The 23,124-nt window shown below is 49.6% G+C and overlaps 1 protein-coding gene across 2 annotated transcripts in view; it reads left to right on the forward strand.

The window, feature by feature from the left end:
• The first annotated feature begins 676 nt into the window (after positions 1–676).
• The window catches only part of ADAM11 (ADAM metallopeptidase domain 11), a 180,472-nt gene continuing 158,024 nt past the window's right edge, over positions 677–23,124 (forward strand). For both annotated transcript variants that reach the window (XR_011025410.1, XM_068264201.1), the window contains exons 1-2: positions 677–756; positions 7,840–7,935. Coding sequence is in view for 1 of the 2 variants with exons in the window: in XM_068264201.1 (XP_068120302.1) it covers positions 7,857–7,935 (79 nt within the window). In the remaining variant the exon portion in view is untranslated. The remainder of the gene's footprint in view (positions 757–7,839; positions 7,936–23,124) is intronic.

The following is a 23,124-nucleotide window of genomic DNA, read 5'->3' on the forward strand; positions in this document are numbered from 1 at the left end:
GTCCCAGCACTCCTCACCAGCCCCAAAAATAAAAAAAACAAAATCCTGGTTCTGATATCTAGGCTCCTATGCGGGTCCTTTTCCTAAAGTAATGGTTACCGCAAACACTTAACTAAATGGCTTCAAGACAAATCAAAAGCGTACCCCAGCTGACCCTCCCACCAGATCTGAAAAAAAAATACATAATCATGTCTAATATAAGCTTAAAATGCAGATATGTGCAATAGATATCTCTAAGTGCACAGGAAGCTGCAGTGCATCAGTAAGGCTGTCTCTATGATTATGGTCCTATTCTGCAATGAAAATATCCCAAATTAAACGTACACTATACATTTTTAATGGAAGCAAAAGATACAGACTCTTCTGGTGAAATGTCTAATGAGCAAAGTCTTTGTCACAAACGACACATCAGCAAATACACACTTTTATAAACTTGGTGCAAAGTTCTGACACCAGCAAATCCGAGCAGCAGGGCAAGAAAGGGCATACCATAGGTCATAAGTGTATGCAGTGGGGCAACAAAAAAAGGAGTGGACCAGAAGTTCCAAAAAATAAACAAACATAAAAAGCTGGATAGTGTAATGGTTAAAGCGGATCCCTATGGCTCAAATGGATGATATTACAGTTTAACTGCTGACCCGGAAGCTGTTATGAGGTAATGGCCATTTTTCATATGGAGAAATCCATTGATCACAGTGGACAAATGGGACGCAGGAGAGGAGAAAGAGATTGAGGAGTAGACTACACAGGAGATAAGTATGACCTGTTTGCTTATTTTGACTTTTTATTTTCTGTTCAGGTTTTTAAGGATTTATTGAAGAAGACTCCCTAACACTGCTACTGCCTACGGAGTGCACTCTAGTGACTGCCTCACAAGCGCTTTGAGTCTGACAGGAGAAAAGTGATATACAAATATAGGCATTATTATGATTATTATATAGCATGGGGTCGCTGTATTCCAGCCATAAATATTGGTAGATTAGGACTTGAAGAAAAGAATAGATATTGGTAAGCTGAGCATTGGAGGTTGTTATGGACGCTCCTCTAGTCATCAGAGAGTGGGAGGGGCCCACAGCAACAGCAGCAGAGGGTGCTCGGGGCCTAGTGGGTGTTAAGAGTCCCACCAGCCACCTTCTCTGACCTCTCTCCACTTCACCTTACCAAAAGGACCACAAGGGGGGGGGGTCTACTATCCTGTCTAGGGTCCTATTACACCTTAACCATTCCTGCCACCTGGACGTGATTGTCACGTCCAGGCGGCAGCTGCTGAGCGCTCCCGTGCACTATTGCACGCGGGCCCCCGTGCCACCCCCCATTAGCCCGGAGATCATTGAATGGGAACATAGTTCTTATTCATCTAAGTCCCCGGCAGAAAAAACGATGGCTTCTTATCAGGGGCCGCGGTTTTTCTGAAAAAAAAGTTTCCCGTCGTCCTAGTGCTTCCTGGAAGCAGCGAGCTCTCGCTTTCAGGACTAAAAAAAAAAAATCTCACTGTGGCCATCTTGTGGCCAAATAGTAAAGCATCTGCATACATTTTTTTAATAAAATAAACCCACATTATTACATTCAAAATTAACTGTTTAACTCCCACACCAAAAATGACCCAAATAACCTTTTTAATGGAGGGAAAAAAAATACAATAATAAAAAAAAGATAAATAGTTATCTAAGGGTCTGAACTTTTTAAATATGCATGTGAAGAGGGTATGTTACGAACATTTTTTAAATTATGAGCTTGTAAATAGTGATGGACACAAAACTGAAAAAATGCACCTTTATTTCCAAATAAAATATCGGCGCCATACATTGTGACAGGGACAAAATTTAAAATGGTGTAATAACCGGGACAAATAGGCAAATCAAATACATAGGTGTTAATAATGGTACCATGTATTTTAAATCTATAATGGCCAAAAACTGAAAAATAATGAATTTTTTCCATTTTTTTTTCTTTCTTTTTTTAACCAAGAAAAGTTTTATTGAACAGTAAAAAAAGGATAACAGTAACCTTTTTTTTTCTTAATATTCCTGTGAAAATGCATTTATAAAAAAAATATTCTTAGCAGAATGTACTACCCAAAGAAAGCCTAACTGGTGGCGGAAAAAACAAGTACAGATCAATTAATTGTGATAAGTAGCAATAAAGTTATTGGCGAATGAATGGGAGGTGAAAATTGCTCTGTTGCATAAGGTGAAAAATCCCTGCGGGCTGAAATGGTTAATCCACACTCTGTTGTCCAATGGAAACCCAAGCCTGGCCTCCATCTACAGCAGCAACTGGTCCATTACTCAGGTATTAAAACTCCAGTAGAGAGTGGTACTGGGCCACAGCAATGCTTACAAGTGGCTCTAATGGCAACACACCATACCTACTCAATATCTTCATTGCATCTGGACCTTTCTGTGTTAAGAAAGAAGCTTGTTTAGAGCTCTGTGCTTAAACTGCAATAGGACATCCAGCAGTAGGTAACATGTAAGGAATTTAAAAGATCTGTGCCAAAGAGGTTGAAGAACAGTAAGGAAAAGTTTCTTGACCTTTTATTACATTACTAGAGCAGACTTTTTGGTCATCACCAAGAAATGTTAATAAAATGTGTGGTGTGAACGCGTGGTAAAAAGTGCGTGTGATACACTGTATTGCAATGGAAACCGAGGCGCCAGCAGAGTAAAAATTGATCATAGGTAAAAACAGATAAAAGTTGGGGGGCAAGGGTGGACTTACCTCCCCAGAACCAAACACAACCACTATGTATGGTTTAAACAATATTTAATTCGTACTCCAGAACAAATGCAACGCGTTCCGCGGGTCTCTAGTCCGCTTCCTCAGGCAATAATACAGATAGGAGTAACTCAGAAGTTGTGTAGCCAAGTACAGTGCCTTTGTTACTCCTATCTGTATTATTGCCTGAGGAAGCGGACTAGAGACCCGAGAACATAGACAAATAAGAAGTACGTTTCTCCCAGAGTAAAATGAGCCATAAATTACTTTTCTCCTATGTTGCTGTCACTTACAGTAGGTAATAGAAATCTGACAGAAGCGACAGGTTTTGGACTAGTCCATCTCTTCATGGGGGGATTCTCAGCAAGGGTTTTATTCTTTATAAAGATATTCCCTAAAAAGGATTTAAACAATGATGCTGGCCAGCTTCCCTGCTCTCTACACAGTTTTTTGGCAGTTGGACAGAGCAACTCCCATTCACTAAGTGCTTTTGAAAATAAATAAATCCCAGAGAATCTTTCCATGAAGAGATGGACTAGTCCAAAACCTGTCACTTCTGTCAGATTTCTACTACCTACTGTAAGTGACAGCAACATAGGAGAAAAGTAATTCATGGCTCATTTTACTCTGGAAAAAAACGTACCGGTACTTCTTATTTGTCTGTGTTTGCACATATTTTAAATTCTACAATTTTTCGCTATAGTGCCCCTTTAAGGAGGGCCCAAGGTGACCGTCCGCTCTAGGTGCTATAGCGACCTCTGTAACCCCCTATTGCTAGGCCACTGGTAATGATCTTTAATCCATTGTGAGAATAAAAGTGTGTACGACTAGATTGATCTTGGCTGAGAATACAGTATGTGTGCTGGCGTCCCCAGAGCTTGTTTAAATATCTGCCATTCAGTGATCTCCTGAGTGCATTGTTCCCCTCACTACCCCTCCCCTCCCGCTGGAAGCCCATCCACCATGCAGAGTGTTTGTCCCTCCTCCTGTCCCCATAGAAACAGACACTCAGCCCCTGAACTGTCACCCAAAGATGAAGTCCTGTCAATTATTAACCACTTGAGGACCCACGCTTTACCCCCCCCCCCCCTTAAGGACCAGCGCTGTATTCTGTGATCTGTGCTGGGTGGGCTCTACAGCCCCCAGCACAGATCAGGTAGCAGGCAGAGCGACCAGATCGCCCCCCTTTTTCCCCCCTATGGGGATGATGTGCTGGGGGGGTCTGATCACTCCTGCCTGCCTGAGGTTTGCGGAGGGGGGGGGGGGGGCGGCGCCATTCCCCCCCTTCCTCCCTCCCTTCCCCGGAGATCCGAGGCTGCACAGGAACGGATCTGTCCTGTGCAGCCTCTAACAGGCTCCTGCCTGTCATGTGACAGTGATCCCCGGCCGCTGATTGGTCGGGGATCGCTGATCTGGTACAACGCTGCTACTGTTAGCAGCGTTGTACAACTGTAAACAAAGCGGATTATTTCCGCTTGTGTTTACATTTAGCCTGTGATCGGCGGCCCGCAGGCTATTCACGGAGCCCCACGCCGTGAATTGACAGGAAGCAGCCGCTCGCGCGAGCGGCTGCTTCCTGATTAATTAGCCTGCAGCCGGCGACGCAGATCTGCGTCGCTGGTCCTGCAGCTGCCACTTTGCCGACGCGTGTTATGAGTGCGCAGTCGGCAAGTGGTTAAATTCCTTGCTTTTTGATCATGGAGATTATTCAGCATTAATAAATCCATGGAAATCTGCAATTTATCAATTCATTCATAATGGTTTGCATAACTAGGGTCTTGTCAAGGGTGTGTCTTAAAGGATCCCCGAAGTGACATGTGATGGACATGTGTATGTACAGTGCCCAGCACACAAATAACTAGGCTGTCTTCCTTTTTTATTTCTCTCTCTGTCTGAAAGAGTTAAATATCAGGTATGTAAGTGGCTGTCTCAGTCCTGACTCAGACAGGAAGTGACTACAGTGTGACCCTCACTGATGAGAAATTCCAACTATAAAACACTTTCCTAGCAGAAAATGGTTTCTGTAGCTTGGAATTAAACCAATCAAAGGCAGTGGCTGTTAAGTATAAGTATGATTAATTCAGGTTCTTGTATTGTAGTTCAAGTTCTTCAGAATAATGCCTAATGATCATCATAAATGATCGTATTAGGCAGAACTGGATATCTGCGGGTCGGTCCACACTACTGAGCAGGTACCATGTCCGCTGCACTGTACTGTTGGCAGTATCAACAGAATTACTAAAAGTGCAGTATAGTAAAGCAACCACAAGATGTCACTGTAAAATGTGAAGTGCTGCAATGATCTCTATGGTATTGTGTTTGTCTGTATTGTTCTGTGTGTTCCTCTCTGTTCTAAGTAAGCTAGATCTCCTGATGATGGTGTATGATTCATCTCTGCATGTTTTTCTTCAGTAAAGAGTTCTAACTTGTTATACTGGATGCCTATCTGCGTGTACAGAACACTCTGCTCCATCACATACAAGCTCCGGTATTCTGTGAAGGTGTAACGATTGGTGTCAGCACACAGAGAGAATCTGATTATTGGTGATCTGCAGTATCACCAAGAATACAGATCTATACCTGATTATTGATGATCTGCAGAATCACCAATAATACAAGTATAACTAACCTCTGGACACCTATATAGTGTGAGTGTTTGGTGCAACAGTAATGACTTTGAGTGGGATCACCCGAGGACCAGGTGGTCCTTGGCAGTATGGGAAATACCTCCCTCTGGGAAGTGCGAAAACCTTCCAGCAGCCTGAGAGATCCAAAGGGGTGGAGCCCCAGGCTGGATAGTAGGAAGGACCTGTGGCTGAGTGACACCTGGAAGGTGGGTGTCACAAGCAGGTCTAGAGACTAATCTCTCAATGGAGAGGGATAGCTCTCAAGGTCGGGCAAGCCAGGTCGGCAACACACGGGCAGATAAGGTACAGAGACAGAAGGCTGATTCGGTAACCAAGGGCAGGCAGGGTTGGCAACAGGTAATCAGATATGTGTAGGTACCGAATCAGAAAGCAGAGGGATAGTCAGGAATGCAATAGGTCATAACAGATAACAAACAATGCCTAGTCTTGGGTGTGAGGTCCGTGGTCTCAACACCCTGGAACTAGTCTGAAGTATAATATGATGGTAACACAGTATCCCTAGTCTTGGGTGTGAGGTCCGTGGTCTCGAACACTCTGGAACTAGTCTGAAATATAACACAATGATAACACAGTATCCCTAGTCTTGGGTGTGAGGTCCGTGGTCTCAACACCGTAGAACTAGTCTGAGGTATAATATGATGGTACACAGTATCCCTAGTCTTGGGTGTGAGGTCCGTGGTCTCGACACCCTGGAACTAGTCTGAAGTATAACACAATGATAACACAGAATCCCTAGTCTTGGGTGTGAGGTCCGTGGTCTCGACACCCTGGAACTAGTCTGAAATATAACACAATGATAACACAGAATCCCTAGTCTTGGGTGTGAGGTCCGTGGTCTCTACACCCTGGAACTAGTCTGAAGTATAACACAATAATAACACAGAAGTAATCTGGCTCAGTGTGAATTCCCAGGTCCACTTGGTTCTAACACACTGTAGGATCTGACTATGGTCTGAGTGCTTTCACGTAAGTGTTCGCAACGGCAGACCACCTGAGACTGACCAGCAGTAACTATATATATAGAGCGGCGCTCCCCGGCGCCACCCATCACCGATCATACAATAGTCACTTGCTCTGAGGTCAGCTGACCAACCTGGTCAGCTGATCCCTCCTCGACTGTCATAAAGGTTCTGCCTCTCAGCGCGCGCTCACGTATTCCTCAATCTGTGTGCACTAACAGACCCAGCCACACCAGACGCACGCTGCTGCGTGCAAACCGCCGCGCTGGACGCGGAATCAGCCACCTTGCTGCCAGTACATGCGGCGTTTTTTCCGCGATCTATTACAGAAGGGTTATATCAGATATATGGCAATATATCTGCTAACCATAAAAAAAATCATGCATGCCGGGAAACAAACCCATGTCTACTGAAAACTGACTTTGTGAACAGCCCAGAGGAAAGTATGGGTCCTTTCTCCATGTGCACTGCCATCTGATCTAAAAAAACGGTCCGGTAGAGAGCCTGGTGCAGTGATGGCTAACCTTGGCACTCCACCAGCTGTGGTGGAACTACAAGTCCCATGAGGCATTGCAATACTCTGACAGCTCTAAGCATAACTCGGGGAGGCAGAGGCATGATGGGATTTGTAGTTTTGTCACAGCTACAGTGCCAAGGTTAGCCATCACTGGTTAGTGTGAAGCGACAGCGGTACTTCAGTGGCCGATATGCAGATAATCAATATTGTCTTCAATTCTTAGTTTCAAAAAGTTTTGTTCTAGAAAATATATAAAGAAACATTACAGCCAGAAATAACCCCAAATGGGGTAATGAGAATAATCCAAATCGCATGAAATTCAGTACTTCTTCAACAAAAGTAAAGAGAAAAAGAAAGGGAAAAGTCATTACATTCCAGAACCTTAGTTAACAAAGGGCTAAATTCAGGAGAGATTAAGTAACGGGGACAATGGGATACTTCTATAGTAGTATGTATCAGTTCCATCAAATTAAGGGCCTGTTTCCACTGGCGATTAGGATGCGAGGGAATCGCCGCATTGACTCGCATCCCTCCACAGGTACTTCCGGTTGTCTTTCGGACAACCGGATGCGGCGTCATGCGGCTTCCTGTCGACGGCTATGGGAACTCAGATGCGTGCTGCGGAAAACTGCAGCATGCTATCCATGATTTCCCCCGCGTCGCATCGCGTAAGTAGTAAATTCGTGTGAATGGAATCTACTCCATTGGTGTGAATTGGTTGCAGTTTCCTTGCGTTGCGGAGCTGTTTCCACATTGCAACGCATCTACTGGAAACCTTAGTCATACAGAGAGAACTCTTTTTGTGTCTTCAGTTCTTACTGGTCACTGTGCATTGTTCACACTTCCAGGTAAGGACACAGCTGCAATGATTATTATCCTACACAGAAACACGAATTGTCTCACCTGTGAGCTGATGAAGAACACTGAATACCTGAACTGCAGTAGGTCTGGGCTGTTGAGTAACACTGACCCAAGTATACTTTCTGTCCTTCCCTAGCTTGCTGTTCTGGAAGGATGTTTTCTAGCTGTGATATGATGACTCTGAACTCCATAGCCTGCTGCTATGGTTATGGAGCTCTCTACAGGCTTTCAGGTGAGTAGAACTCAGGCCAGCCTGGGTCACTGATTAACACTTCATATTTATGGACGTTGTACGTTTTACACCCTCACCTGCTTACTGTACACCCACCCAGCAACCTCACCTGCCTTCCATACACCCACCCAGCACCCTCACCTACCTCCCATACACCCACCCAGCACCCTCACCTGCCTTCCATACACCCACCCAGCACCCTCACCTACCTCCCATACACCCACCCAGCACCCTCACCTACCTTCCATACGCCCATTCAGCACCCTCACCTGCCTTCCGTACACCCACCCAGCACCCTCACCTGCCTCCTGTACACCCACCCAGCACCCTCACCTGCCCACTGTACACCCACCCAGCACCTTCACCTGCCTTCCATACACCCATTCAGCACCCTCACCTGCCTTCCATACACATTCAGCACCCTCACCTGCCGGTACTTATCCGTTAGCCGGGCGGATCCTCTAGGTGGCGACAAAACTCCACCAGAGTTACATCTTTCCCTACTATCCATGTCGGCCTGGAGGGGGAATAGTAATTAGCGCCACCTGCCGGATGCGCCCGGCTAACGGATAAGTACCCACCTGCCCTCTGTAATGCCACCCAGCACCCTCACCTGCCTTCCATACACCCACCCAGCACCCTCACCTGCCTCCTGTACACCCATTCAGCAGCCTCCCTTGCCCTCTGTATAGCCACCCAGCACCCTCACCTGCCTTCCATACACCCACCCATTCAGCACCCTCACCTGGCCTCTGTATAGCCACACAGCAAACTCACCTGTCTTCTGATCACCCACCCAACATCCTCCGCTCCCCTATGTACATCCACACCTCACCTGACCACCAACCCTCCATTGTGCCAGGAGCAGCAGCCACCACTGTACAAGCAGCAGTAACAGTCACCACTGTGCCAGCTGCAGCCACTGAATAACACTTCATACCCAGAAAGTAAGCCCTAGCAAGAATTTCGAGCATGCTTGAAATATAAGCCCTACCCTGCAAGTAAGCCCTAGCCGCAGTAAGGGGAAAAAGTATGGCAACTTGTGTTATTACTGGAGCCCAGAAACACAAGTTACCATACTTCTTCCCTATAGGCTGAAGCTCGGAGGACACAGTGGCATGGAGCTGGGGGGAAGAGGATGCAGGGGAATATCAGAGGACACGGGAGAAAGTGGAAGACACAGAAGGACAGGAGATAGAGGAGGACATTAAAGGGGAACACAGGGACACACAAGAGGTGGATCCAGCAGAGAAAGAGTTGGCACAGTGGGAAGGCACAGCACAGGAACTTGTGTGTTCATAGAAATATAAGACATCCCCTGAAAATAAGTCCTAGCGGATCTTTTGGTGCAATAATTAATATAAGACGCTGTCTTATTTTTGGGGAAACACGGTATTTTGGAAATTGTGTGCTTTACATCAGGCCCAGCTGTCTCACTGATTCTCTTTATTCATATTCCTGAAATGTCCTAGGCTTCATTTCTAGCATATTCAGGATAATGCACTCTTTCCATTCATTTCATGATTATTAGTATTTTTCTATTATAAATATATGTGTCACATATTTATAATAGATCGGAATGTTTGTTGTGATGTGTCATGCCTTTGAAAAGGTTGTCTCTTGTACAATGTATGGCGGCAATATATTATTTGTAAATAAGGGTGTCTTTTCTTCTGTTTTTTGTACCCAATCAATAATTACAATCCCTTGTTTAAAAAATATCAATAAACATCAATAATATGTCCTTATGACATGCATAGTAAAAAAAAAATAATCCCTAAGGTACTATGTATGTATTTTTTATGTATTTTTAAATACTGTCACTTTTTTTTTTTTTTTTTTTTTACAAGTTTTCTATTTTGATAACTACTATTAAATGTCCAGTATGAGTTAAGAGGTTAGATTGCCACCCATTGTGACTGCTGTTAGCTATAATGCAATGGACAACTGATGAGAAGGAATTTTCCATGTTTCCCTGTGGGTCAGTTTACATCAATGTGTTGTAACATAGATGTAAACTGACCAATTGGAAAACATGGAGAATTCATAAATATTGTCTCCAGTTGTCTGTTTCGTTATAGCTGAAAGAAACGGATTCGGAATGAAATCATTCCATACAATGTACACAGATATTCAGTAGCTTTCACCATGAATTCTACTGAACTGCCGTCAATCTAGCGCTGCTCCTCTGTCACCCCCAGTCAACTGAGATTTTTCATCCGGTCCAATTGTCATTTCAGTTTTTACTTTTTGTGTCTAAACTCAATAGCATCTCTGATCAATGTGGCATGTTGTGCTGTAGATTCCTGGCAGATTCAGATGTTCTGATGTGTGTATGGCCTGCTTTAAGAACCTACAGAGAAGAGGTTATTGTCTGATGCAGCTGAAACGATACTTGTGTATTATAATGTCCACAACTTCAGCAGCCTCCTGTTAAAATACTAGTTGGCTGATAAGATCAAACGATCATTTGAACGTCAAAGGTCTTGACTTTTATTTGCAGCGGGTCCTGAGTCATTCCAATACATCATTACCGCGTTATGCTGTGTTGGAGGAGGGGCAGGGCCGGATTTAGGCCAAGGCCACCTAGGCCCATGGCCTAGGGCACCACGGGAGAAAGGGCACCAAAGCAGCAGGCTAAACTGGTGCAGCATTAGCAAGCTTGCAAATGCTGCAATCCAGGGAGATCAGGAGAGCGCCTGACCGCGGTACTCAGCTGCTAGCTTCCTGTGCAGCAGCCCCCTTGCTCTCTGTGCACGTTTGCATTGTGGTCGGTGGCTATGGACCTGAGCAACATTGGAGACGGAAGGGAAGAGGAAGCTTCTGCACTGGAGACTAGCTGAGAAATGAGTGACACTGATGCTGCTGCGGTGTGAAGGTGAGCTGGCTACCTATACTGAAAGGGGGGGGGGGAGGGATTAAGGGAGTCATCTGGCTACCTATACTGGAGGAAAAGGGGGAGGGGTCATCTGGCTACCTATACTGGAGGGAAAGGGGGGAAGGTGTCATCTGGCTACCTATGCTGGAGGGAAAGGGGGAGGGGTCATCTGGCTACCTATACTGGAGGGAAAGGGGGAGGAGTCATCTGGCTACCTATACTGGAGGGAAAGGGGGGAAGGTGTCATCTGGCTACCTATGCTGGAGGGAAAGGGGGGGGAGTCATCTGGCTACCTATACTGGAGGGAAAGGGGGAGGAGTCATCTGGCTACCTATACTGGAGGGAAAGGGGGAGGAGTCATCTGGCTACCTATACTGGAGGTAAAGGAGTCATCTGGCTACCTATACTAGAGGGAAGGGGGGGAGGGCTCATCTGGATACCTATACTGAAGGGGGGGCAGCTGGTGACAGTGGCATAGGGCGGTAGAGAGTACAAATCCGGCCCTGAGGAGGGGTGTTCACTACACCTGGCTGCTCTGTCCACTCCTTCCTCCCAGATATCCCAGAAGTGCCAACTGATGCCCTCTGTGTATCGCCGTAGCAGCTGTGCAGGCCTGAACCAAGGAGGAGGAGTGGTTAGGCTGGAGTAGGGGGTTTACTTGCAGGTGAATAGAAGCCGCAGTGGCAGTAGGGGCATCTCCAGGTTCCTGATGTGAAGTCAGCACCCCTTGGGTCACGTTGGCTGCCACATGGCCCTCTGCAGTCACGGTGCCTTACAGGAAGTCTGTGTGTCCAGCTACTGTCCCTGCATCTAGGCATTGGGGAACTCCTCCTGGGAACAGATCAGGCTCCTCAGTGGCACAGCAGAGAGCATCAGTTGGTTGCACAGCTGCTGTACCGACTGAGGGCATCAGCTGACACATCTGAGATGTCCGGTTGCAGGAGGTGGACAGAGCAACCCTGGGGCAGTGAAACCCCTCCTTCAACACTACATAACATGGGAACGGTGCATTGAAACAACTCGGGACCTGATGTACAGAAAAGTCAAGACCTTCAACTTTCAAACGATGGTTAGATTTCACCATGAGAGTAACTACAATCAGGCCCGGATTTACATCACAGGAGCCTATAGGCACAGATGTCCTGGCACCCCTAGACTCCTCCCTCCATGCATGCAGGCCCGGATTTACATCACAGGAGCCTATAGGCATAGATGTCCTGGCACCCTAGACTCTGCCCTCCATGCATGCAGGCCCGGATTTACATCACAGGAGCCTATAGGCACAGATATCCTGGCACCCTAGACTCCGCCCTCCATGCATGCAGGCCCGGATTTACATCACAGGAGCCTATAGGCACAGATGTCCTGACACCCTAGACTCCGCCCTCCATGCATGCAGGCCAGGATTTACATCACAGGAGCCTATAGGCACAGATGTCCTGGCACCCTAGACTCCGCCCTCCATGCATGCAGGCCAGGATTTACATCACAGGAGCCTATAGGCACAGATGTTCTGGCACCCTAGACTCCGCCCTCCATGCATGCAGGCCCGGATTTACCTCACAGGAGCCTATAGGCACAGATGTCCTGGCACCCTAGACTCTGCCTCCATGCATGCAGGCCCGGATTTACATCACAGGAGCCTATAGGCACAGATGTCCTGACACCCTAGACTCCGCCCTCCATGCATGCAGGCCCGGATTTACATCACAGGAGCCTATAGGCACAGATGTCCTGGCACCCTAGACTCCGCCCTCCATGCATGCAGGCCCGGATTTACATCACAGGAGCCTATAGGCACAGATGTCCTGACACCCTAGACTCCGCCCTCCATGCATGCAGGCCCGGATTTACATCACAGGAGCCTATAGGCACAGATGTCCTGACACCCTAGACTCCGCCCTCCATGCATGCAGGCCCGGATTTACATCACAGGAGCCTATAGGCACAGATATCCTGGCACCCTAGACTCCGCCCTCCATGCATGCAGGCCCGGATTTACATCACAGGAGCCTATAGGCACAGATGTCCTGACACCCTAGACTCCGCCCTCCATGCATGCAGGCCAGGATTTACATCACAGGAGCCTATAGGCACAGATGTCCTGGCACCCTAGACTCCGCCCTCCATGCATGCAGGCCAGGATTTACATCACAGGAGCCTATAGGCACAGATGTTCTGGCACCCTAGACTCCGCCCTCCATGCATGCAGGCCCGGATTTACCTCACAGGAGCCTATAGGCACAGATGTCCTGGCACCCTAGACTCTGCCTCCATGCATGCAGGCCCGGATTTACATCACAGGAGCCTATAGGCACAGATGTCCTGACACCCTAGACTCCGCCCTCCATGCATGCAGGCCCGGATTTACATCACAGGAGCCTATAGGCACAGATGTCCTGGCACCCTAGACTCCGCCCTCCATGCATGTAGGCCCGGATTTACCTCACAGGAGCCTATTGGCACAGATGTCCTGGCACCCTAGACTCCGCCCTCCATGCATGCAGGCCTGGATTTACATCACAGGAGCCTATAGGCACAGATGTCCTGTAACCCTAGACTCCGCCCTCCATGCATGCAGGCCCGGATTTACATCACAGGAGCCTATAGGCACAGATATCCTGGCACCCTAGACTCCGCCCTCCATGCATGCAGGCCCGGATTTACATCACAGGAGCCTATAGGCACAGATGTCCTGACACCCTAGACTCCGCCCTCCATGCATGCAGGCCAGTATTTACATCACAGGAGCCTATAGGCACAGATGTCCTGGCACCCTAGACTCCGCCCTCCATGCATGCAGGCCAGGATTTACATCACAGGAGCCTATAGGCACAGATGTTCTGGCACCCTAGACTCCGCCCTCCATGCATGCAGGCCCGGATTTACCTCACAGGAGCCTATAGGCACAGATGTCCTGGCACCCTAGACTCTGCCTCCATGCATGCAGGCCCGGATTTACATCACAGGAGCCTATAGGCACAGATGTCCTGGCACCCTAGACTCCGCCCTCCATGCATGCAGGCCCGGATTTACATCACAGGAGCCTATAGGCACAGATGTCCTGACACCCTAGACTCCGCCCTTCATGCATGCAGGCCTGGATTTACATCACAGGAGCCTATAGGCACAGATGTCCTGGCACCCTAGACTCCGCCCTCCATGCATGCAGGCCCGTATTTACCTCACAGGAGCCTATAGGCACAGATGTCCTGGCACCCTAGACTCCGCTCTCCATGCATGCAGGCCCAGATTTACATTACAGGAGCCTATAGGCACAGATATCCTGGCACCGTAGTCTCCGCCCTCCATGCATGCAGGCCCGGATTTACCTCACAGGAGCCTATAGGCACAGATGTCCTGGCACCCTAGACTCCGCCCTCCATGCATGCAGGCCTGGATTTACATCACAGGAGCCTATAGGCACAGATGTCCTGGCACCCTAGACTCCGCCCTCCATGCATGCAGGCCTGGATTTACATCACAGGAGCCTATAGGCACAGATGTCCTGACACCCTAGACTCCGCCCTCCATGCATGCAGGCCAGGATTTACATCACAGGAGCCTATAGGCACAGATGTCCTGGCACCCTAGACTCCGCCCTCCATGCATGCAGGCCAGGATTTACATCACAGGAGCCTATAGGCACAGATGTCCTGGCACCCTAGACTCCGCCCTCCATGCATGCAGGCCCGGATTTACATCACAGGAGCCTATAGGCACAGATGTTCTGGCACCCTAGACTCCGCCCTCCATGCATGCAGGCCCGGATTTACATCACAGGAGCCTATAGGCACAGATGTCCTGGCACCCTAGACTCCGCCCTCCATGCATGCAGGCCCGGATTTACCTCACAGGAGCCTATAGGCACAGATGTCCTGGCACCCTAGACTCCGCCCTCCATGCATGCAGGCCTGGATTTACATCACAGGAGCCTATAGGCACAGATGTCCTGGCACCCTAGACTCCGCCCTCCATGCATGCAGGCCTGGATTTACATCACAGGAGCCTATAGGCACAGATGTCCTGACACCCTAGACTCCGCCCTTCATGCATGCAGGCCTGGATTTACATCACAGGAGCCTATAGGCACAGATGTCCTGGCACCCTAGACTCCGCCCTCCATGCATGCAGGCCCGGATTTACCTCACAGGAGCCTATAGGCACAGATGTCCTGGCACCCTAGACTCCGCTCTCCATGCATGCAGGCCCAGATTTACATTACAGGAGCCTATAGGCACAGATATCCTGGCACCGTAGTCTCCGCCCTCCATGCATGCAGGCCCGGATTTACCTCACAGGAGCCTATAGGCACAGATGTCCTGGCACCCTAGACTCCGCCCTCCATGCATGCAGGCCTGGATTTACATCACAGGAGCCTATAGGCACAGATGTCCTGGCACCCTAGACTCCGCCCTCCATGCATGCAGGCCTGGATTTACATCACAGGAGCCTATAGGCACAGATGTCCTGACACCCTAGACTCCGCCCTCCATGCATGCAGGCCAGGATTTACATCACAGGAGCCTATAGGCACAGATGTCCTGGCACCCTAGACTCCGCCCTCCATGCATGCAGGCCAGGATTTACATCACAGGAGCCTATAGGCACAGATGTCCTGGCACCCTAGACTCCGCCCTCCATGCATGCAGGCCCGGATTTACATCACAGGAGCCTATAGGCACAGATGTTCTGGCACCCTAGACTCCGCCCTCCATGCATGCAGGCCCGGATTTACATCACAGGAGCCTATAGGCACAGATGTCCTGGCACCCTAGACTCCGCCCTCCATGCATGCAGGCCCGGATTTACCTCACAGGAGCCTATAGGCACAGATGTCCTGGCACCCTAGACTCCGCCCTCCATGCATGCAGGCCTGGATTTACATCACAGGAGCCTATAGGCACAGATGTCCTGGCACCCTAGACTCCGCCCTCCATGCATGCAGGCCTGGATTTACATCACAGGAGCCTATAGGCACAGATGTCCTGACACCCTAGACTCCGCCCTCCATGCATGCAGGCCAGGATTTACATCACAGGAGCCTATAGGCACAGATGTCCTGGCACCCTAGACTCCGCCCTCCATGCATGCAGGCCAGGATTTACATCACAGGAGCCTATAGGCACAGATGTCCTGGCACCCTAGACTCCGCCCTCCATGCATGCAGGCCCGGATTTACATCACAGGAGCCTATAGGCACAGATGTTCTGGCACCCTAGACTCCGCCCTCCATGCATGCAGGCCCGGATTTACCTCACAGGAGCCTATAGGCACAGATGTCCTGGCACCCTAGACTCTACCCTCCATGCATGCAGGCCCGGATTTACATCACAGGAGCCTATAGGCACAGATGTCCTGGCACCCTAGACTCCGCCCTCCATGCATGCAGGCCCGGATTTACATCACAGGAGCCTATAGGCACAGATGTCCTGGCACCCTAGACGCCGCCCTCCATGCATGCGGGCCCAGATTTACATCACAGGAGCCTATAGGCACAGATGTCCTGGAACCCTAGACTCCGCCCTCCATGCATGCAGGCCCAGATTTACATCACAGGAGCCTATAGGCACAGATGTCCTGGCACCCTAGACTCCGCCCTCCATGCATGCAGGCCAGGATTTACCTCACAGGAGCCTATAGGCACAGATGTCCTGGCACCCTAGACTCCGCCCTCCATGAACCTACAAGCACCCACCGAACCGCACACCGCAAGTGTGTTGGCTGTCCCCGCTGTCACCTCTCCCTTACTTCCCTTGCCTGTCATAGGTGGCTACAGGTGCCCTTTAGTATTAGGTAGCCAGAACTATCCTCTGTTTCCCCTGACTGAAGGGAGCTCTCGTTAATGCAATGCCAAGCGCTGCGTGAGTAACCTCACATTTACACTCTGCTCAGGACTCTGCATAGAGAAGAAGGTGCTCGGAAAGGGGAGTGAGCAACCCTTCCATCATCAGGCGCCTGTAGGCACGTGCCTGCACTGCCTTATGATAAATCCGGCCCTGACTACAATGTAAGCTGGAGGCTGCCAAAGCTGTAGATGGTATACAAAACAAGCTGGTTTGGGCACCTGTCTCTAATGCTGGGTACACACGGTACGATTGTCCATGCGATAGATGGATCCAATAGATAAAATCCGTCATGTCCGATATTGCTCCAAGATCGTTTCCGCGCTCGATTTCTCATAGCGGTGAATGGAAAAAGATAAGAAAAACGAATGAAGATAGCAGAATTGAGTGCGGAATCGCGCCCAAAAAAACGATCGGGTCGCAAAATTGTACGAAAAAACGTAATGTGTGTACCCAGCATAAGGTTCTATGTGCAGATTCCACAGCCAGGCAAGGAATTACTGACTGTAACTGCCCACAGAGACCTGTGTACAGCACAGTGCAAAGCAAGAGAAATCCCATCTGGTCATGTCTGTACGCTATAATGATTATTGACAAGCACTATATAAATTGGCTTCCTTGTGTGAGTGAATGTTACACGGCTGTCACACAATGCCCCTGGCAAACACGTGGTACACGGGAGTGACAAAGATAGCTGCTAATCACTGAATTAGGCTCAATTTACACTCCAGCACAGCTGTAGCAGCAGTGCATCCAACTAGCAGGGCCGGATATGTACTCTTCACCGCCCAAGGCCACTGTCACCAGCCGCCCCCCTTCAGTATAGGTTGCAAGATGACCCCTTCCCTCCAGTATAGGTAGCCTGATGACTCCTCCCTACTTTCCCTCCAGTATAGGTAGCCAGATGACCGCTCCCCCTTCCCTCCAGTATAGGTAGCCAAATGACTCCTCCCTACTTTCCCTCCAGTAAAGGTAGCCAAATGACTCTTCCCCCCCCCCCTTTCCCTCCAGTATAGGTAGCTAAATGACTCCTCCCCCTTTCCCTCCAGTATAGGTAGCCAGATTACCCCTCCCCCTTTCCCTCCAGTATAGGTAGCTAAATGACTCCTACCCCTTTCCCTCCAGTATAGGTAGCCAAATGACTCTTCCCCCCCTTTCCCTCTAGTACAGGTAGCCAGATGACTCCCTTAAAGGGAACCAGAGAGGAATGGTTTGTTAAAATAGAGAAAGGCTTTTATACATACCTGGGGCTTCTTCCAGCCCCATAAGCCTGGATCGCTCCCACGCCGCCATCCTCCGCTTCCTGGAAGCGCTGGTAACGGGCCCGTCACTTCCGGCGGACGCGGCCAATTGTCCACATCACAGGGGCTCCCTCCATACCTGTACGCATGCGGCTGCACAGTAGGCAGCCTCATGCGTACGTACATGGAGGGAGCTCCGTGTGATGCGGAGAATCGGTCGCGACTCGCGGCAATGACGGGACCCGGTACCGGCGGATCCAGGCAGCAGAGGACGGTGGCATGGGAGCGATCCGTGCGTATGGGGCTGGAAAAAGCCCCAGGTATGTATAAAACCTTTTCTTGATCCTGTGACGAATTGCGGAGAAACCGTCGCGCGTTCTGGCAGTGAGGCGGCGGAATCCGCGCACAGAGCGTCGGTTTCCCCGCAGCAACATGCTTCTGGTTTGTCTGGACCTAGTAGTGCACACAGATGGAGAGCTACGCGCGCGCGCCGCAAGACAGGCTCTTTATGCCAATAGGAGAAGGGTCAGCTGATCGAGGCGGTCAGCTGATCCCAGCTCAGCAGGTGATTGGTTGATGGGAGCTGGGCGGCGCTGTGGAGCGCTTTACTATATATATCTCTTGCTGTGCAGTTGCTGGTTGTCTGGCGTTGCGAATACCTATGTGTTAGCACTCAGACCTTAGTCAGATCCTTCAGTGTGGACTTGGGAACGGTGCATTAAAACAACTCGGGACCTGATGTACAGAAAAGCCAAGACCTTCGGCTTTCAAACGATGGTTAGATCTCACCATGAGAGTAACTACAATCAGGCCTGGATTTACATCACAGGAGTCTATAGGCACAGATGTCCTGGCACTTTAGACTCCGCCCTCCATGGACCTTCAAGCACCCACCGAACCGCACACTGCACGTGTGCTGGCTGTCCCAGCTGTCACCTGTCCCTTACTTCCCTTGCCCGTCATAGGTAACTACAGGTGCCCCTTAGTATTAGGTAGCCAGAGCTATCCTCTGTTTCCCCTGACTGAAGGGAGCTCTCGTTAATGCAATGCCAAGCGCTGCGTGAGTAACCTGACATTTACACTCTGCTCAGGACTCTGCATAGAGAAGAAGGCGCTCGGAAAGGGAAGTGAGCCGCCTCTCCATCATCAGGAGCCTGTAGGCATGGGCCTACTGTGCCTTATGGTAAATCCGGCCCTGACTACACTGTAAACTGGAGGCTGCCAAAGTTGTAGATGGTATACAAAACAAGCTGGTTTGGGCACCTGTCTGTAATGCTGGGTACACACGGTACGATTTTCCGTGCGATAGATGGATCCAATAGATAAAATCCGTCATGTCCGATATTGCTCCCGATCGTTTCCGCGCTCGATTTCTCATTGCGGTGAATGAACAAAGATAAGAAAAATGAATGAAGATAGCAGAATAGAGTGCTGAATCGTGCCGAAAAAACGATCGGGTCGCAAAATTGCACGAAAAAACGTAATGTGTGTACCCAGCATAAGGTTCTATATGCAGATTCCACAGCCAGGCAAGGAATTACTGACTGTAACTGCCCACAGAGACCTGTGTACAGCACAGTGCAAAGCAAGAAAAATCCCATCTGGTCATGTCTGTACGCTATAATGATTATTGACAAGCACTATATAAATTGGCTTCCTTGTGTGAGTGAATGTTACACGGCTGTCACACACTGATCCTGACAAACACGTGGTACACGGGAGTGACAAAGATAGCTGCTAATCACTGAATTAGGCTCAATTTACACTCCAGCACAGCTGTAGCAGCAGTGCATCCAACTAGCAGGGCCGGATATGTACTCTTCACCGCCCAAGGCCACTGTCACCAGCCGCCCCCCTTCAGTATAGGTTGCGAGATGACCCCTTCCCTCCAGTATAGATAGCCTGATGACTCCTCCCTACTTTCCCTCCAGTATAGGTAGCCAGATGATCCCTCCCCCTTCCCTCCAGTATAGGTAGCCAAATGACTCCTCCCTACTTTCCCTCCAGTAAAGGTAGCCAAATGACTCTTCCCCCCCCCCTTTCCCTCCAGTATAGGTAGCTAAATGACTCCTCCCCCTTTCCCTCCAGTATAGGTAGCCAAATGACTCCTTCCCCCCTTTCCCTCCAGTATAGGTAGCCAGATTACCCCTCCCCCTTTCCCTCCAGTATAGGTAGCTAAATGACTCCTCCCCCTTTCCCCTCCAGTATAGGTAGCCAAATGACTCCCTTCAAAGGGAACCAGAGAGGAATGGTTTGTTAAAATAGAGAAAGGCTTTTATACATACCTGGGGCTTCTTCCAGCCCCATAAGCCTGGATCGCTCCCACGCCGCCATCCGCTTCCTGGAACCGCCGGTACCGGGCCCGACACTTCCGGCGGACGTGACCAATTGTCCACATCACAGGGGCTCCCTCCATACCCGTACGCATGCGGCTGCGCAGTAGGCAGCCTCATGCGTACGTACATGGAGGGAGCTCCGTGTGATGCGGAGAATCGATCGCGACTCACGGCAATGACGGGACCCGGTAACAGCGGATCCAGGCAGCAGAGGACGGCGGCGTGGGAGCGATCCGTACGTATGGGGCTGGAGGAAGCCCCAGGTATGTATAAAACCTTTTCTTGATCCTGTGACGGATTGCGGAGAAACCGCCGCGCGTTCTGGCAGTGAGGCGGCGGAATCCATGCACAGAGCGGCGGTTTCCCCGCAGCAACATGCTTCTGGTTTGTTTGGACCTAGTAGTGCACACAGATGGAGAGCTACGCGCGCGCGCTGCAAGACAGGCTCTTTATGCCAATAGGAGAAGGGTCGGCTGATCGAGGCGGTCAGCTGATCCCAGCTCAGCAGGTGATTGGTTGATGGGAGCTGGGCGGCGCTGTGGGGCGCTTTACTATATATATCTCTTGCTGTGCAGTTGCTGGTTGTCTGGCGTTGCGAATGCCTATGTGTTAGCACTCAGACCTTAGTCAGATCCTTCAGTGTGGTGGAACCAGGAGGACCTAGGAATCCACACTTAGCCAGTTCACTGTATTATTATCTGTGTATTCTCTAGCATAGTTTCAGGGTGTAGAGACCACGGACCTCACACCCCAGACTAAGAATATTGTATATCATCTGTGTTATTCCTTAGACCAGTTCCAGGGTGTAGAGACCACGGACCTCACACCCCAGACTAGGAATATTGTGCATCATCTGTGTTATTTCTTAGACTAGTTCCAGGGTGTAGAGACCACGGACCTCACACCCCAGACTAGGAATATTGTGCATCATCTGTGTTATTTCTTAGACCAGTTCCAGGGTGTAGAGACCACGGACCTCACACCCCAGACTAGGAATATTGTACATCATCTGTGTTATTTCTTAGACCAGTTCCAGGGTGTAGAGACCACGGACCTCACACCCCAGACTAGGAATATTGTACATCATCTGTGTTATTTCTTAGACCAGTTCCAGGGTGTAGAGACCACGGACCTCACACCCCAGACTAGGAATATTGTACATCATCTGTGTTATTTCTTAGACCAGTTCCAGGGTGTAGAGACCACGGACCTCACACCCCAGACTAGGAATATTGTATATCATCTGTGTTATTCCTGAGACCAGCCCCTGGGTGTGAGACCACGGACCTCACACTCAAGACTAGGCATTATTGGATATCTGTTTATGAACTGTATCTCTCCTGACTTCTCTTCTGTTTTCTGATTCGGTACCTTCACACATCTGATCTACTGTTGCCGACCCTGCCTGTCCCTGGTTACCGAATCTGTCTCCTGCCTCTGTACTTTATCTGCCTGTGTGTTGCCGACCCGGCCTGCCCGACCCTTCTGGCTGTCACCCAACCTTTGGGTGCTCAGTCCTCCTGCAGGGGTCCCCTGCTCCTCAGAGGGGGCCCTGCTGCAAAACCAGTCGGGGACTCTCCCTCCTGGAGCCCTTGACTGCAGTAGAGTCCTTCTCTACTTGTTGGACCACCTGCTACCCCGGTGGTTCAATTCCTACTGTTACTCAGGAGTCTAGAGGTTAGTGCTATATCTGTATTATTGGTGATTCTGCAGATCATCCATAATCAGGTATAGATCTGTATTCTTGGTGATACTGCAGATCACCAATAATCAGATTCTCTCTGGTTGCTGACACCCATCGTTACAGATCCTCTCTGGTTCCCTTTATTCACTCCTTTTCCAACTCCCCCCACCCCCGTTTCAGTATAGGTAGTCAGCTCGCCTTCACACCACAGCAGCCATCTGTGTCACTCATTTCTCCGCTCATCTCCAGTGCAGAAGCTTCTTCTTCCTTTCTGTCTCCAATGCTGCCCAAGTCCATAGCTGCCAGCCACAATGCAAACATGCACAGAGAGCAAGATGGCCGCTGGCAGCAGAGTACCGCGCTCAGGCGCTCACAAGTTTGCAAATGCTGCATAAGTTCAGCCTGCTGCTTTGGTGCCCTTAGTTCTGTGGTGCCCTAGGCCATAGCCTAGGCGGCCTTGGCCTAAATCCGGCCCTGCCAACTAGTACAGTACAGATATGCTGTGTCCGCTGTGGAGGTCTATTGCAGTGTCCAAATACATTGCAGAGCAGATGTGTGTAATTAACCTAATGAATAAAGTTTCTTATCTTTTACAATATTACTTAATACATTTTTTAATTCCAATGTTTGCTCATTGTAAAAAATTTCTTCTCCCCGATTTCCATTCTTAAATTTATTTCTGGAAACCAACAAATTTATTTTACGGATGATGGTGTGAAAACCTCTCCTGTGAAGAATTGTTAATTGAATCAGGCCCATGGAAAAAGAGTATGGAGGCCTACTACTCTGTACAATTACGGTGGGTTCCCACTAGCGCTGGACGTTCCTTTCAAGTACAGATCCCTTGCTAAGAAGTGCAAATTAACCACTTCAGTACCAGCAGGCTCTGGCCCCTTAAAGGAATGATCCAAGGTAAAAAAGAAAAAAAAAAAGTTCCACTTACCCGGGGCAGCCGTCCTGTGCCCCCGCCACAGCTCCTGCGTCTCCCGGCGCCTGCGCAATAGCGTCCAGATGACGTCAGCCGGACCATGTGACCCACGCTGTGGAGCGCAGAAGAGGCCGACCCGGAACCCGACCTGGCAAAGAGGGCAGAGAGACCCTGGAGCATGCAGCGGGGGCACAGGACGGCTGCCCCGGGCTGGAGGAAGCCCCGGGTAAGTGGAACTTTTTTTTTTACCTTGGATAATTCCTTTTACCAGCCGGG

This window comes from Hyperolius riggenbachi, chromosome 12 (assembly GCF_040937935.1).
Source record: "Hyperolius riggenbachi isolate aHypRig1 chromosome 12, aHypRig1.pri, whole genome shotgun sequence".
Classification (NCBI taxonomy): domain Eukaryota; kingdom Metazoa; phylum Chordata; class Amphibia; order Anura; family Hyperoliidae; genus Hyperolius; species Hyperolius riggenbachi.